The sequence below is a fragment of the Pristiophorus japonicus genome, chromosome 10 (genome assembly GCF_044704955.1).
Source record: "Pristiophorus japonicus isolate sPriJap1 chromosome 10, sPriJap1.hap1, whole genome shotgun sequence".
Classification (NCBI taxonomy): domain Eukaryota; kingdom Metazoa; phylum Chordata; class Chondrichthyes; family Pristiophoridae; genus Pristiophorus; species Pristiophorus japonicus.
This window is the reverse complement of record NC_091986.1, coordinates 137881096-137899105: the sequence shown is the minus strand read 5'-3', so window position 1 is coordinate 137899105 and position 18010 is coordinate 137881096. Positions and strand designations below refer to the sequence as shown.

The following is an 18010-nucleotide window of genomic DNA, read 5'->3' as shown; positions in this document are numbered from 1 at the left end:
ACCTCATAGAAACGTTTAAAATTCTGATGGGTTTAGAGAGGTTAGATGCAGGAAGAATGTTCCCAATGTTGGGGAAGTCCAGAACCAGGGGTCACAGTCTAAGGATAAGGGGGTAAGCCATTTAAGACCGAGATGAGGAGGAACTTCTTCACCCAGAGAGTGGTGAACCTGTGGAATTCTCTACCACAGAAAGTTGTTCAGGCCAATTCACTAAATATATTCAAAAAGGAGTTAGATGTAGTCCTTACTACTAAGGGGATCAAGGGGTATGGTGAGAAAGCAGGAATGGGGTACTGAAGTTGCATGTTCAGCCATGAACTCATTGAATGGCGGTGCAGGCTAGAAGGGCCAAATGGCCTACTCCTGCACCTATTTTCTATGTTTCTATCTGTAAACAGGATGAGGTCTGGGTTGTGCAGAGGCTCCTCTGCTGCTAAGGCTGCTTCTTCTGTTTCTTTTAAAATCTCCACGCAGTCATGTTCTTCACATTCTCCTCCCTCTTGCTCCCTTGATTCTGACACCGGGAGCATAGTTGCGGGATTTACCGGGCTGGCCCGGACGATATGGAGATTAGGAGCTTCCAAAACTGCTGTCCAACGGGTCCATCTAGCTGCCGTCACCTGAGACATTCTATTCATAGACAGCAAAACGTGTACGGTGGGCGGACACTTGACAATCAGCTTTTGGTCGAGGACTAGTCCCGCAGTGGTCATTACCGATCGATATGTAGCTTCAATGGCCCTTGGGCAACTTCCCCATCCCGAGGGCTACCGCATCCAGTTTTGCCGAATAATAGCCAATAGGTCTTTGCCGATCCCCATGTTCTTGTGTCAGTATAGCTGTCATATAGCCTTCTTTCTCATGGACAAACAGGGTAAATGGCTTACCATTGTCGGGGATTCCCAGAGCCGATGCCGAACACAAAGCCTTTTTCAAGCTCAGGAAGGCCTCTTGCTGTTCCTTAGTGAGGGTGATGGTTTCTTTAGAGGCACGTTTCCCCTTTATAATATCATTCAATGGCTGAGCAAGCTGTGTGAAGGAGTCAATCCAATTTCTGTTAAAGTTACACAATCCTAAAAAAGACCTTAGTTCCTGAATAGTGGTGGGTTTTTTAGCAGCCCAAATGGCTGAAGTTCTATCCTGGGTAAGTTCTCTCTTTCCTTGTGAAATCTTTTGTCCCAGGTATACAACCTCTTCTTGGGATATTTGTGCTTTGTTGATGCTGGCTTTATATCCTTTCAGCCAAAGGTGGTCCAGCAAAGCTCGTAAATCTTGTTCATGCTGTTCTTCCGTGTTTGAAGCTAGCAGGATATCGTCTACATATTGGATGATTGTGGATGACGGGAGATAATTCTCGCAAATGGCTTTGTAAAGCCATGTGGAATACCGTAGGGCTGTTGTGGAAACCCTGCGGTAACTGGGTCCAAGTATACTGGTGTCCTTGGACCGTGAAAGCAAACCACTGTGGAACCTCCGGTGCCAGAGGCACCGACCAAAATTGGTTGGCCATATCTATAACCGAGAAATATTTATGTTCCGGTTTGAGGGCATTAAAAATGGTGGAGGGATCTGCGACCAAAGGAGCTTTTTGATCAATACACTGGTTAGCTTTCCTATAATCGACAGTCAAACGTCAAGTCTCATTAGATTTCTGTACCGGCCACACGGGGCTATTGGAGGAGCTATGCGTTTTAATAAGCACCCCTTGTTTCTCCAATTGCTGAATAACCGGTAAGATTCCCGCGATGGCAGTTGGACTGATGGGATACTGTTTAGTGCATGGAGGCTTGGTCCCGGTAAATGACGCAGGCTCCATCTGGAGTAGGCCACAATCGTTCTTATCTTTAGCCCATATCGGGTGTTCCTTCAATTCTTCTTTCTTCAAAGTTCTAATTGACCATGTCACCCGACCATCCTCAAAATGCAACGATGAATCTACTTGGATTAGAATGTCCATTCCCAAAATGGGTTGATCTACTGGGCCTATCCAGACAAGCGTGGTTTGTTCATGTGGACCCAGCCCTATAAGTACCGGTGTTGTCCTTTTTAATTTCCATTTTATGGCCCCCAACTCCATAGGCTGTACATGCAAAAAGTCTCCATATTGTCGGGGTAAGCATGTTAATTCCGCCCCTGTGTCGAAAAGACAGTCCACATCCTTATCGCCCACCCTCAGTTATATATAGCCCATCTCCCCTTTGTTGTATTAGTGTGAGGAGGTGGACCAGGGTGGGCTCTAATTGTTTTTTGCTATCCCAAGTAACTCCTTCTGTTGTATTGTCAGTCGCTTAAATGCTTCTATGAGGTCGTTATCTTGTGACAAGCCTGGTTTGTTGGCTGAATTGTATCCCTGGCTGCGTCCTCTTCCCCGGCCGCGACCTTGCTGTTTTGCCCTGCACGTCTTGGCCCAGTGACCTTCTTTCCCACAATAATGACATTTTCCGGGTAATTTTCCTAATAACTGTTTATCAGAATCCTGGGATTTCCATCCCATAGCCTGTACAGCTCGGACTTTAGCTCCCATATCCCGATCTAATTGGTTACATCGATTCACCAATGCTGCAAAGGTAGTTCCTCTACCTTCCCAGTCCGGTAACACTACCTTAAGCATTTTGGACAGTTCTGGCTTTAGACCTGCCACGAAAGCTGCTTTCAGGGGTCCAAACACTTGTTCAACCATTTCCTCATCCGTATTATTCATACCCGAATGTTCTAGCCACGTGCATCTAAACCGCTCGTCATACTCCAGGACCTCCTCTGTTCCTTTCTGTTGGCAGGCTGCAATTTTTCCCCAGTCTGTCTTAGCTGGACTGAAGGCTTGTAGCCAGTGTTTAATCGCCTCCCACCCTGCATCTAATTCTTGCTCATCCTGCCCCAAAGCTTCTTCTACCTTGTCATGCAATTTTCTTCCTTGTGTTTTTGGCACCATTATGATCAAAATTTGCATTCCGTCCCAGGGATGAAGTTGATATATAGTTCTTAAGTGGTCCAATTGGTCCCACGTTTTCACTCCCCCTTTCTTTGGATTGGGCAACACCTTGGACCATTTATCAATTTTCTCTGGGTCTGCCAGATCATGAACTAAATATTTTGCATACACCCTTTTCCTCATTTTTTTGGTTCCGCCCTCATCCGCAGTCTCTTCTGATTTGATTACAACTCGTCTTTTTTTAAATGGGGCAAAGCGCACCCCTAATTCTTCATCCTCCGATCCTGTATCGTCAGAGGATTCAGAATCCATATCTATTCCTCGGTTGTGTCTTCGGGTTTGCGCTTTTAATTTATCCAAACATGGGTACCCTGGGAATTGACTGATACATTTTCCTTTTTCTATTACTGTCTCTTGACCTAATGATTTTTTCCATTCTTTAATTTCACCTTTAAGATCTTTAACTTCCGCTTCTGACTTTTCAAGTTCAAATCTTTTCTGTCGCAGCTGTGCACAAACAGCTTGCAATTGGTCCTTTGTACTGGTCAGTTCTCGATCATGTTGGGAACGCATTATAATTTCATTCCGCTTTCGGATCTGTCCGATAACGGCTAGGGACCATCTAGTTCGCTCTTAATTTTTCTTACGGGTCGTTTTTCCCCAGACCCTTTTAATCTCGTCCAAGGACCATTGTCCTTTGGAGGTTCCCTACTTTTGTTCGATCTTAATACAGGTTTTAGATGAGTTGAATTGTTGCTCTATGTATTCTTTCAACTGTTCGAGGATTTCATCTATCGAAACCTCAGGTGGTGCCCGCCCGCCCGCCTTTAACAGTTGTAGGCAATTCTTTGCTCTTATCTCCTGCTGCCATAATACTGATTTCTTTACTGGGGTCTCAAGTCGTAGGCTTTCCAGCCGATCAGTGGCCCGTGATTAATTAACTAACACACCGCTGAAGTTAGACATCTATGGGACCTCGACTACCAACCGGAGGGTTCGCAAACCGGAGGCTTTCGGAATCGCGTAGCAGGAGAGGTGAATTTAGACTTTGGACCGAGGACTTTTATAAAGAGGAGTCCTTACCTCAGTATGTAGGTCCGATGTCCAAAATTCAGTTTCTTCCCTCAGCGATCGTGTTCGTGACACCAAGATTGTTAGATCTCTTAATTTCCAATGAAATACAAACTCCGATTGTAGTATTAATGTAACTTTATTCTGACAGCAGCAACAAGCTCTTGGCTTTAAGCCAGGCCTTTGTCCTTCTGAGACCACATGGCCAAAATGGCTGTACTTATACCTGGTTCAATTTACAGAAAAGAACTCTCCTTCTTTTGACCTTATTGGCTCAATTAATAGTCTGTTAACCTTTAATTGGCTCGCTACCCAAGGGTCCTATAATGTCAAGTTGGTTGATGACTTAATGCAATGTGGTCTGTGTTTTTTCAAAACTGCAGCCGGGCTGCAGAGCTTGAATTCTCTATCAACTTATGACTTCAAGTTTTGGACCCCCTCCTCCCCCAAGTGGAAACCTTTTCTGTGTCTACCTTCGCAACCCCTTTCGTTAGCTGAAAGATCTCTACCCGGTCACCCCTCAGCCTTCTCTTACTGAAAAGAACCCCAGCCTGTTCGGTCTTTCATGATTAGTATATCCTCTCGGTTCTGGTATGAAGTTGAAGGTAGCAGGGCAGGTTGAGAAAGTGGTTAAAACAAGATATGGGATCCATAAATAGAGGCATAAGAATATAAGAAAAAGGAGCAGGAGTAGGCCCTGCGGCCCCTCGAGCCTGCTCCGCCATTCAATAAAATCATGGCTGATCTGATCATGGACTCAGCTCCACTTCCTTGCCTGCTCCCCATAACCCCTTATTCCCTTATCGTTTAAGAAACTGTCTATTTCTGTCTTAAATTTATTCAATGTCCCAGCTTTCACAGCTCTCTGAGGCAGCAAATTCCACAGATTCACAACCCTCAGAAGAAATTTCTTCTCCATCTCAGTTTTAAATGGGCAGCCCCTTATTCTAAGATCATGCCTTCTAGTTCTAGTTTCCCCCAACAGTGAAAACATTCTCTTTGCATCTACCTTTTCAATACCCCTCATAATCTTATACGTTTCGATAAGATCACCTCTCATTCTTCTGAATTTCATTGAGTCGAGGCCCAACCTACTCGACCTTTCCTCTTAAGTCAACCCCCTCATCCCCAGAATCAACCTAGTGAACCTTCTCAGAACTGCCTCTCAAGCAAGTATATCCTTTTGTAAATATGGAAACCAAAACTCCATGCAGTATTCCAGGTGTGGCCTCACCAATACCTTGTATAGCTGTAGCAAGACTTCCCTGCTTTTAAACTCCATCCCCTTTGCAATAAAGGCCAAGATTCCATTGGCCTTCCTGATCACTTGCTGTACCTGCATATTAACCTTTTGTGTTTCATGCACAAGTACCCCCAGGTCCCGCTGTAGTGCAGCACTTTGCAATCTTTCTCCATTTAAATAATAACTTGCTCTTTGATTTTTTTCTGGCAAATTTTTGCCCACTCACTTGGCTTGTCTATGTCCTTTTGCAGATTTTTTTGTGTCCTCCTCACACTTTGCTTTTCTTCCCATCTTTGTATCGTCAACAAACTTGGCTACATTACACTCAGTCCCTTCTTCCAAGTCGTTAATATAGATTGTAAATAGTTGGGGCCCCAGCACTGATCCCTGCGGCACCCCACTAGTTACTGATTGCCAACCAGAAAATTAACCATTTATCCCGAATCTGTTTTCTGTTAGTTAGCCAATCCTCTGTCCATGCTAATATATTACTCCCAACCCTGTGAACTTTTATCTTGTGCAATAACCTTTTATGTGGCATCTTCTCAAATGCCTTCTGGAAGTCCAATTGCACCACATCCACTGGTTCCCCTTTATCCACCCTGTTCATTACATCCTCAAATTACTCCAGCAAATTTGTCAAACATGACTTCCCCTTCATAAATCCACGCTGACTCTACCTGACCGAATTTTGCTTTTCCAAATGTCCTGCTACTGCTTCTTTAATAATGGACTCCAACATTTTCCCAACCACAGATGTTAGGCTAACTGGTCTATAGTTTCCTGCTTTTTGTCTGCCTCCTTTTTTAAATAGGGGTGTACGAAAGCAAGGAAGTTATGATGAACCTTTATAAAACACTGGTTCGACCTCAACTGGAGTATTGTGTCCAATTTTGGGGACTGCACTTTAGGAAGGATCTGAAGGCCTTAAATAGGGTGCGGAAAAGATTTACAAGAACGGTTCCAGGGATGAGGGACTTCCGTTGCGTGGATAGACTGGAGAAGCTGGGGTTGTCTTCCTTTAGAGTAGAGAAGGTTCAGAGAAGATTTGATAGAGGTATTCAAAATCCTAAGGGGTCTAGACAGAGTAGATAGAGAGAAACTGTTCCCATTGGCAGAAGGATTGAGCACTAGAGCACACAGATTTAAGGTGATTGGCAGAAGATCCAAAAGCAACATGAGAAAAAACTTTTTTACACAGGAAGTGGCTATGATCTGGAATACACTGCTTGAAAGGGTGGCGGAGGCAGATTCAATTGTGGCTTTCAAATGGGAATTGGATAAGTACCTGAAGGAAACACAATTGCAGGGCTATGGGGAAAGGGTGGGGGAGTGGGACCAGCTGAAGTGCTCTTGCAGAGAGCCAGCACAGACCGAATAGACTCCTTCTGTGTTGTAACCATGCAATGATTCTACAGTATCGTCCTTGTGAATCTTTTTTGCAGTGCCTTTATATCCTTTTTATAATATGGAGACCAAAATTATGCACATTATTCTAAGTGCATAACCAAAGTTCAATACAAGTTTAACATAACTTCTCTGCTTTTCAGTTCTGTCCCTCTAGAAGTGAGCCCCAGTGCTTGGTTTTCTTTTTCTATGGCCTTATTAACTTGCATCAACTTTTAGTGATTGTGAATTTGTTCTCCGAGATCCCTTTGCTCTTCTACCCCATTTAGATTCTTATCTCCCAAGTCATATGTGATCTCCTTATTTTCTTAGCAATACGTAATACCTCACATTTATCTGTGTTGAAATTAATTTGCCAATTGTATGCCCATTTTGCAAGTTTATTAAATGAAATAATGTAACCATTATTACATACCAGTTGCTAGAAGTGCCAAAATAATGTTAGGCAGCAAAAATGTCATTCTATAATAAATATCATGATTGTTAAAGTGGAGTGTGAGAGTGTGAGCAGCATAACAAAGAAATGTAATCATTTTTAAATTCAAACATTTTAACATCCAAATATATTTTGATAAATATTTTGCTGGAGTTACTGGTGTAATTAATTTCAACAAGAATAAATCATACATTTATTAACCTGTGTACTTTTATTGATTTGTGTATCTGTACCCCTAGATCCCTTTGCTCTTCTCCATTCAGACTCTTATTACCCAAACAGTATGTGGGCTTCTTCTTCTTCCTAATGCACCACCTTACACATTTCTATATTGAAATTCATTTGCTAATTATTAGCCCATTCTGAAAGCTTATTAATGTGATCCTATACAATAACAAGTAAATAAGTTTGTTTCTTTACTCACAAGCTCTTTTTCTGTTGAGCTAATGTGATCAGCATACCTCCTTTATTTCATTATCCTATCAATAATTTTACTCTTCTTACACAAAATTACTATCCCACCAAGTGAAACCCTTAATTAGAAGTATGTCTTTGATTCTGTACCATTTGTCACCAGCTAATTTCCCCATTCCACAGAAACTGCAATTAAAATGATATTTTCCCAGATGTTTTCCTTTTCAAAGACTTTTATTCTTGCACCCATTATCGGTGTTTACTACACCCTGAAACTTATGAACCAGTATGTAAAGGCACATCTTTAATTAAAGTTCCCTCATTAAACAGGTGCTTACTTTATACTGAAACTGGCCATTGCTGTAGGGTCAGTCTCAGTTCAAAAGTTCAGTGGTCACTACTTTACAATTGAATCATATTTCCCTATTTAACAACAAAGGCAAACATTACTACAATATAAAGAAAAATCAATAGTAGTGTTGCATTAGCAGACTTCAAGTCAATCTGATTAATTGTTTCCTTATGGCCCAGCCCCATTACCTCGACAGCCAAGAAGGACAACAACAGCAGCAGCAACATGAGAACCCCATCACCTCCACGTCACATACCATCCTGAGTGGCCATCCACAGGTCCAGTTTGGATGTGGCCCGTGGGGATGGTCGCTCTGGCTGCCTGCCTCTCTTCTGCAGCTTTGTCCACACTCGGGTGGCCCTGGACAAGACAAGGAGCATGCAGTGTCTGCTAGTACGCTTGAGGCCTTCTGCTACCAGTGGGCACCTCAACGACGGCAGTGTGTAGTCGATAAGGGAAATATTATTTCATGTGTTAAACTTCCTTTTATATGATTTGGGATTCTATTAGTAGTACCTCTCTAAAAAGGGGGCACTTTTTAAAGATTTATTTCATTTGGGTTGATGACAGTGGGGCAGCCTTGATGGATTAACCAAAAGAGGCATACCATCCTGCCTTGGACATATGCCATCAATACTCCATTGTCATTGAATTCCCTACCTAAAACCACAGAAACAGTAAGAATAGCAACATTTGAAGGAGAAGCCCTACCAGCATCTCCTCCTAGGGATGTGGCATTGCTAGTGTTGCCCACATTCTGAGAAAAAAGATGCAAAGCCAAAGTATTTGAGGTGTCTTAAATTGATTATGGCACACAAAATAATACAGTGCATCTATAGTAATAATAATCATGTCTGTTGCATGCCTGTAGTGTGTGGGAAAGTGTTGCACATTGCATTTGAAGCTGAATGATACAATTAACCACCATGGACTTGCTCAAACAGGTAGATAAAACTTGATCATTACAAACTAGTCAGCTATAGAATTCAAATCAATAATAATTTATATTTAAATAGCACCTTTAATGTCGCAAATGTCCCAAGGTGTTTTACATTTGGTGGGACAGAAAATAAATATAGATAAAGGAACACTCATTGAGCTGTGATGGGAAATTTCAGATGATTGAAAGCTTATTTGAAAATATTAGTTTTGAAAGTTTTTAAGTGATAATAGAGGTAGAAAGTTTTAGTGAGGATGTTCTACAAATAGAGTTGGGACAACGGAAAGCTTAATCGTCAATAGTGGGGTGAAGGAAGATGAAAAGATAAAAAGCCATTGTCTGAGACCTGAAAGGTATAGACTAGGATGTAAGGCTGGAGGAGTTTAGAGAGATAGCAGAGAGAGAGAGACACACAATGGAGGTATTTGTGTTGGGGACGGGGATGATGAACGAGATGTAAAAGTGTGGATAAGGCTCTCCGTTGTGATGCTGAGATAGGGGTGGAGATGGGCCTAGTTACAGAGATAAAGTAGTGAACTTGATGATTGGATAGATAAGAGTGGAACTAAACGCTACAGTCAACAAGTATCGACCCAGTTGTAGCCAGAATGTTTCCAGCAATAGCTTCACTTCCTGCCCCATACTGTTACTTCTGGAGTCTCATAAGGATCTACCTTCGGCTGCCTCCCCTTCCTCATCTATATGCTGCCTCTTGGCAGGATCGTCTGAAGACATGGGGTCAGGTTCCACATGTCCCGTTAAACATTGGGAAGACCGAAGCCATCGTCTGCACCCCACCATAAGCTCTCTATCCTTGCCACCGATTCCATCCCCCTCTCCAGTCACAGTCTTGAGTTTGCAAACAGTCTGGTTCAACCCACCATCCTATTTGACCCTGAGCTGAGCTTCCGAATCCATATCCATTTCATCAGAAAGACCGCCTATTTCAGTCTTCGTAACATCATCGGCTTTCACCCCTGCATCAGCCCTTGGGCTGCTGAAACCCTCATCTGTGCCTTTATCATAGCTAGACTCGGCTATTCCAATACTCTCCTGGTTGGCCTCTCTCATCCTTCTCCCTCCATGTACTTCATCCAAATTTTTCCTGCCCATATCCTATCCCAAAACATGTTCTCCTATCACCCTATGCTTACTAACCTACATTGGCTCCTAGTCCCCCCCCAGTGCCTCAAATTTAAAATGTTCATCCTCTTGTTCATGGCCTCGTCCCTCCCTATTTTTGTTCCAACCTTTGAACTCTCTGAGAACTTGGCATTCCTCCAACTCTGGCGTTTTGTGCATCATCAATTCCTTCTGTGTACCATTGGTGGCTGTGCCTTCTGCCGTTTAGGCAATAAGGTCTGCAAATCCATCCCTGAGCACCTCCACCTCCCTCTCTTACTTTAAAACCCACAATTTTAACCAAGCTTTTAGTCACCTCTCCCAATATCTCCTTCTCTGGCTCAGCATCCTCTTTTGTCTGATTACGCTTCTGTGAAGTACCTTGGAACATTTTTCTACCTTAAAGGTGCTATATAAATTCAAGTTGTTGAATAGTAGTTGGAATTTTAAGCTCAGTTTTGGGTCAAATGTGCTCTTCCAATTCTGGTCTTGTGCATCCCTGATTTTAATCGCTCCGCTATTGACAGCCATGGCTTTATCTGCCTCGGCTCTCTTTCTTTCCTTCTTTAAGACGCTCCTTAAAACCTACCTTTTTGACCAAGCTTTTTGCCACCTGTCCTAATATCTCGTGGCTCGTTGTCAGATTCGAGGGGCTAGATGACCTACTCCTGTTCCTAATTCTTATGTAAATGGTTGGCTGAGTTTATTAGATATATTCATACACAGCTATGTGTAATATTTTTACATTGTCAGTTGTGCTATATTTGCTATATTACAACAATAGGCAAATTGCTGTCATGGTTAGACTGCTGCAGAACTGTGGTCGGCATCAAAATCGCGCCGCAGGTCCGAGACTGCACAATTCAGTGGATTATCAACAATCTAGAGTGGTATGAATCAGAAATTCTGTATGTATGTAATTATAAATTTCAAAATGGTTGCAATAATATATGGTTAAATCTACATATCATTTGGTGTACTGCAATCTTGAAAGCCTTTTAATTTGTTCGCATCTAGTGTGCAGTCTTTGTGATTCTGGCTGTAATAATTTTTAGAATGTAACTTTTATCTGTTCAGTGTGTGCCGATGTGCTGCTTTTTTCCATCTAAATTACCTCAACAAAGCAGCTTCTATAGAGTTTTACCTAAACGCCTCATGACAGCTTATATTCTTGCTTTGCCAACAAAACTTTTAATAACTACAGCATCCCCTATATAGTGAATTGTACCATCCGATTATACATCACCACCAATGTGTAAAATGATCCATATAAGTGTTAGCATAAAAATGCCCCAACAGATTGCAGTTAATCACAAATTCCACCTAAAATCTAAATTGTGTTTTGTCCTTTTGCTGCTCATGATATCTTCATAGTTGGGTTACAGAAGTAACTAAGAAAATAAGGATTGAAGTCTAACTAACTACCTAAATGTACCATTTCATGCAATCGTTAAAAGTCTCTGCTTCCTCCTTGCCACTGGTCCAAGACCTAGCTCTGTCAAGCCCGTGTGGTGGCTGGTATGCAACGGCCACCCCATGTTTTTTTTAAAATTCATGCACAGGCATCTTCCACCCTTCAATATGCAGTTCAGGACCTGGAATATTAGGTCCTTCATTGAAACACCTGTGAGCTCCACCCTTTTTGGCGTGGAAGCAAGTCTTCCTCGATGTGAGGGCCCGCCTAAGAAGTGTTCCTTACATCAGCTTTATTTGGTTAAAGGTGCCACTTGCTCTAAACTTCAGTTGGATTTTTCGTTAAACTGGGATACCTGATGGAAATCCTTTCACTTGTCTCATGTCTTCAGTTATCAGTTCCATTGTGAAGACTTTGTGTAATAAATAAAAGGGGCCAGTTGCATAATTCCAAGGAGGTTTTGAAATTGGATTGCTCAGTGTGCTTGCTGGGGGAGATTTCTTTTATGTAGACTGTAAAACTTGTAATTCATAATGTGATTTGTCAACGTTAATACTCTTTTTTATTTATGGAGTGTAAATACTTTGTTTTTCTTTTTGCAGCAGTTTGGGGAAACTTTGTCAGCATGAGGTAATGTACAAATTACAACTTTTTTTACTACAAACTTCTATCGACCACTGTTGTTTGTCTTGGTAGTGTTAAATTTAGCAGATGCCAGGTACTCTTTAAAAATTTAACTTGAAACATTTACAGGGAATTTCTCAATGAAATGATAGACTTTGGTAATTTGTGTTTGGCACTGCAGTGGTTTTAATGTTGGTCTGCGATGATGTGTCCGGTTTCTCAAACAGAATTATGCATAAAGATCAAGGGTGGCAAGCAAGCCAAAACCAATTAATCCTGTTCACACGTTCTTTTGATTACAATACAAAATGATGAAAATAGCTAACAAAAGTGAGCTTCAGTTTTGATTTCAAATAAATAAAATCCCCCAGTGTTTGTATAATACATAAACTTGTCAGTTTGATTTTGTATTCTGTCTTCTCGGAATAAAAACATAAATAGTTAAATATTTCCTAATAAGTTGTTTGTTCTGAGTACGAGAAGTGGTTTGCATCACTGAACGTGTTCTGTGATTAGCTAATGGGTAGGGTACTTGTTTTCAGCAGGATGAGTTAATGTTGCCCTATGGACAGGTCCCAGCAGATTGGAAAACTGCAAATGTAACGCCCCTATTTTTTTTTAAAAGAGGCAGACAAAAAGCAGGAAACTATAGACCAGTTAGCCTAACATCTGTGGTTGGGAAAATGTTGGAGTCCATTATTAAAGAAGCAGTAGCAGGACATTGGAAAAGCAAAATTTGGTCAGGCAGAGTCAGCATGGATTTATGAAGGGGAAGTCATGTTTGACAAATTTGCTGCCGTAATTTGAGGATGTAACGAACAGGGAGGATAAAGGGGAACCAGTGGATATGGTGTATTTGGACTTCCAGAAGGCATTTGACAAGGTGCCACATAAAAGGTTATTACACAAGATAAAAGTTCACAGGGTTGGGGGTAATATATTAGCATGGTTAGAGATATGGCTAACTAACAGAAAACAGAGAATCGGGATAAATGGTTCATTCTCTGGTTGGCAATCAGTAACTAATAAGGTACCACAGGAATCAGTGCTGGGACCCCAACTATTTACCATCTATATTAACAACTTGGAAGAAGGGATTGAGTGTAACATAGCCAAGTTTGCTGACGATACAAAGATAGGAGGAAAAGCAATGTGTGAGGAGGACACAAAGAATCTGCAAAAGGACATAGACAGGCTAAGTGAGTGGGCAAAAATTTGGCAGATGGAGTATAATGTTGGAAAGTGTGAGGTCATGCACTTTGGCAGAAAAAAAATCAAAGAGCAAGTTATTATTTAAATGGAGAAAGATTGCAAAGTGCTGCAGTACAGCCTGGACCTTGGGGTACTTGTGCATGAAACGCAAAAGGATAGTATGCAGGTACAGCAAGTGAATGGAATCTTGGCCTTTATTGCAAAGGGGATGGAGTATAAAAGTAGGGAAGTCTTGCTACAGTTATACAGGGCCACACCTGGAATACTGCGTGCAGTTTTAGTTTCCATAATTACGAAAGGATATACTTGCTTAGGAGGCAGTTCAGAGAAGGTTCACTAGGTTGATTCCAGAGATGAGGGAGTTGACTTATGAGGAAAGGTTGAGTAGGTTGGGCCTCTACTCATTGGAATTCAGAAGAATGAGAGGTGATCTTATCGAAACCGATTATGAAGGGGCTTGACAAGGTGGATGCAGAGAGGATGTTTCCACTGATAGGGGAGACTAGAACTAGAGGGATGCCATTTAAAACTGAGATGAGGAGGAGACATTTCTTCTTCTCAGTTGTAAATCTGTGGAATTCGCTGCCTCAGAGAGCTATGGAAGCTGGGACATTGAATAAATTTAAGACAAATAGACAGCTTCTTAAACAATAAGGGATTATGGGGAGCGGGCAGGGAAGTGGTCCCGAGTCCATGATCAGATCAGCCATGATCTTATTAAATGGCGGAGCAGGCTCGAGGGGCCATATGGCCTACTCCTTCTCCTATTTCTTAAGTTCTTATGTATTGGCCAAATTACAGCAGGATATGATATGCACATGGATAGCGATGCCGAATCTACTTAGAAACTCCTAATATTTATTATCCCTTATTAATCAATTAAAGAATTATGCATTTCCAGTGTTTGAATATGTGAACAGCAGTGTGTAATATGAGTTACTAATTCCTTACCCTTTGTATCGCAGAATTATATTAAAAAAACAAACACAATTCTCAGTGTCTCTGGCAGCATCTGAAAAACCTCATTTACTTAGCTGCATTTGCGGCTGCCATTAGCAGTGGCATTCTAATGCCGTCTCGGGTGCGCTAAGTGAACACAGTATGCTTTGATTAGAGAAATGATGTCTTGAGTACTGTGAATGGATTACAGATCAACTGGTTGATACCTTCTGTTGGTTGGATGAGGCACAGGTTTTCAGAGTACAGAGTATCACTTCGTGAACAGAACAGCATGGACACTTAATGTTTTACTACATTAAAGGCGTTATATAAATAAAAGTTATTATTGACAGACGGGCTAATTGTAGTTTTAACACAGATATGGTCTCAAACCAATAAGAGGGTGAAAGTATATAGTTCTTGGTGCAAAGTTAAATTGGTGTGAGACTACATTCTGGAGCAGGCTTTGCATCCACTCAATGCACTTGAGAGTCAATTGCTGACCTGATTCCTGGTTTATACTGCAAACTCAATTTTCATTTCCAAAAAAGTAATAGCATTTCATTTAAAAAAAATCACTGGTCAGAGTTAAAATGCATAAAGATTGCAGTACAGAGTTAATTTTAAAAAAGTATTTACACTTTTTCTATTCTCTTTTGCACAGGTCATTGCAAGAAGAAGGAGAACAAAAAATTGAGAAGAAAATAGAAGAGGTTAGTCAACTTCTTGCTTTACCTTGGAAGTGACGATAAGAAAAAATACCATAATGATCAAAGAGAGACTGATAATTAGTTTTCTTCTTTTGAAGACCCCATTTTTAAAATTTGTTTTTGGAATGTGGGTGATGCTGCAAGGTGTCAGTTATTGCTCGGCCCCCGTTGCCTTGAGGGTTTTAAGAGCAAACCACCTAGTGAGAAACAGATAGGTAGATGAGGTAGGACAGACAGGTTCCCTTCTCTGAACAGCATTAGCAAACCAGTTGTGTTTTTATGACAATCTGGCAGCTTTTCTGGTGTTAGCCCTGAAATTTTCAGATTTCTTGACTTGCCATAGTGGGATTTGAACTTGGGAACTTTATGTTGCTAATCCAGTATCATAATCATACGCTACTAGTATCCTTTACTGCCAGTAAACAACATAAAACATATCGACATCAGTGTGATTCATTTATTCTCCTCCCCCATAATGTATTGGTGGATTCTCTCTGGTAGCATTGGCATTGCACTAAGCATTTGGAAGCAGATTCATTGAATGTAAAAGCAAAATACTGTGGATGTTGGAAATCTAAAATAAAAACAGAAAATGCTGGAAATACTCAACAGATCAGGCAGCATCTGTGGAGAGAGAAACAGAGTTAACGTTTCAGGTTGATGTTTCATTGAATGTAGTTAGAATTAGTGCTCTGGACAGGCTTGAATAGTTGATCCTGCAGTCCTGACATGAGGTTGACTTTCACACCACCGAGAACCTGGAGGTGGCCATTTGCTCACATATTTTCACTCTCTCCTTGCTGGCAGCCCCGTGGAGACTTCAAGGTGACCTTTTGCCTTCTCTGCCTGACCCAGCACAGCCTGGTTCCATAGACCCCCGAGGTGGCCTTTTCCCCTTTCCATCCTTGGTGCTGCTTCTTTCCTCATTCTTCACTTTGTCCTGGCCTGCACGTTACACTTTGAAAGCTGCAGTTGTGGCTCTACCCCCACTGGCTTTATGCATGGGATGATTCCCTAAATGGCTTCCCCACAACTTTGGGAAGCTGTTGTTGTTTAAAGCTCAAAATAATATAGCTTTCATTCTACATCATACTAACATTTCTTGGCCTGCTGCCTTCAGGAACCCTGGGTATGTCAAAAGAGCAGCTTCAAAATAAATGCTAGCATAGTCCAGGATTGTCATGGGATTGACTCTAGGTCAATTCAATTTTTGTTCTTGTGGTTAATTTTAGCCAATGATAGAGAGAATTGAATACAATTGTTTTTGTTCTGAAATTACCATGTTTTCACAAGCTGGGACAGTTTGCATAATTTTAAAGCTTTTTGACATGTTTCTATTTTCCAGGCTGTGGCACCCTTGAAAGAGAAAATTAGAGAAATAGAAACAAGGTAAGTGTTGCTTCTATTTGCTTATATTGGGTTGTATGAAGGAGGGTGAGATGAAGTAAGGTGGGTGGAGGCTTATGTGGAGCATAAACACTGGGTATAACGAGGTTGGGCTGAATGACCTGTTTCTGTGCTGTAAATTCTATGTAATATGTGCATCTTGTAAATCCAAGTTGCTCCATCCGTGCTGTTGCTTGTAGTGAAGCAGATTCACTTAATATTCGAGATGATGCTGATTGGAAATAGGATGAGTGGCACAGCTGACGTCACCATTTCGGCTTGGGTGCTGCGGTCAAGTAATGTTTTAATGCATATTTTGTTCCCCTTTGCTCTCCTAGTGTTAATGCTGAGATTATGTTCCATTGTAACTACTGAATCATCTCTTTATACTTTCCATGACACTAATATCCTTCCTATGGTTATCAAATAGCCTTGACTTTGAAAATGTCAACAATTTAAAGTTGAGAGCTCCTTTTTGATGTGAAATTTGTTGAGCAAGCCTACTTGTCTACGAAGAAGAGCAAGGGCGTTATCCCCGGTGTGCTAGCCAATAGTTATCCCTCCATCAACATCACTAAAACATCTCGTCCATTATTACATTGCGGTTTGTGGGAGCTTGCTGTGCGCAAATTGGCTGCTGCGTTTCCTACATTACAATAGTGACTACACTTCAAAAGTACTTCATTGTTTGTAAAGTGTTTTGGGACGTCCTGAGATTGCGAAAGGCGCTATGTAAATGCAAGTCTGTTTTTTCTTTACTGAATTTTATTGCAACTGACATCATTGTTTGGTATAAACAGTTCTTTTAGCTAAAGCAGGTGCAGTTTATAATTATGGTGTAAGTAGACTGTGAAATTCTATTTTTTTAACACCCCCCGCCCCTCCCCCGTGGCTTTGTGTTTTTGTTTTTAATGGTCTCTAGTTGCTGTGTTGAGTGTGAGAAAGTACATAACTTGATACAAGTGCAATAGTGAAGTCGAGGACTGAGCTTAACACAGGATCATTTTAAAGGTGACAAACAGTTTGGGATCGAATCTCTACCAATAAACATTTTAGCTAAGTAAACAGGTAATCAACATAGTCAAATTGCGATATGCTAATAAAAGCTTTGGGCCATAATTTGCTGAGGCAGGGCTTCTAATGGCATCTGCCATTAGTTGGACTAGCCCTTGTACGTTTGTTTAAAAAAAATTTGCATGGCAAGTTGCTGAAAGTGCAAGCGGATAACATCGCTATGCGAGAAACCGGGCATCTGCAACCTGAATGATCAAGACCAGCAACTGTGTATCATCGTAACCAGTCTGGTTGAAGGATTGCAAAATTAACAGCGCAAGGACCGAAGAAAGTGTACGTTAGAGTGGGTGGATTCAATGTCAAATCGGGTACAGAAAGAAATAGAGAGGGAAAGAAAGATTAGATTAAGAGAGAGAGAAAAAGACAAAGGAAACGTTTTTGAAAAGTTAATTTAAAATTTGACATTTTTAAATCTCCAACAACAATGATACTCCACATTTGTAATCGTTATTTTTCAATGCCAAAGAAGTTGACTGGCAGTAATTAATACTCATCACATTGTTAAAAGGGGACTTTGACTGGAATGGACTAGATTTAACTTTCTAGTGCCAGTTTAGTTCATATCTACCATGCAAATGCAAGAACTTCATGCCGTTTAATGCATTTCAGTGGTGAGGCAGATAGCAAGATACTATTTTTCTGAAGCTAACGGTGGAGCAACGCATCTCGGACAGCATTTTTTGGATTTCTACTGTTAAACAAGCATCTGCTCACAACTGAAGTTGCTGTAGCATTCA

The 18010-nt window shown here is 41.2% G+C and overlaps 1 protein-coding gene across 2 annotated transcripts in view; it reads left to right on the top strand.

Annotated features, from left to right (window-relative positions):
- uxs1 (UDP-glucuronate decarboxylase 1) overlaps positions 1–18010 on the top strand; it is a 142902-nt gene that overhangs the window by 35636 nt on the left and 89256 nt on the right. The window contains exons 2-4 of one of the 2 annotated variants that reach the window (XM_070892116.1): positions 11934–11958; positions 14768–14816; positions 16159–16202. In XM_070892116.1, coding sequence (XP_070748217.1) covers positions 11934–11958; positions 14768–14816; positions 16159–16202 — 118 coding nt within the window. Of the gene's footprint in view, positions 1–11930; positions 11959–14767; positions 14817–16158; positions 16203–18010 lie in introns of both variants that reach the window. The other variant, XM_070892115.1, reaches the window with a different exon arrangement.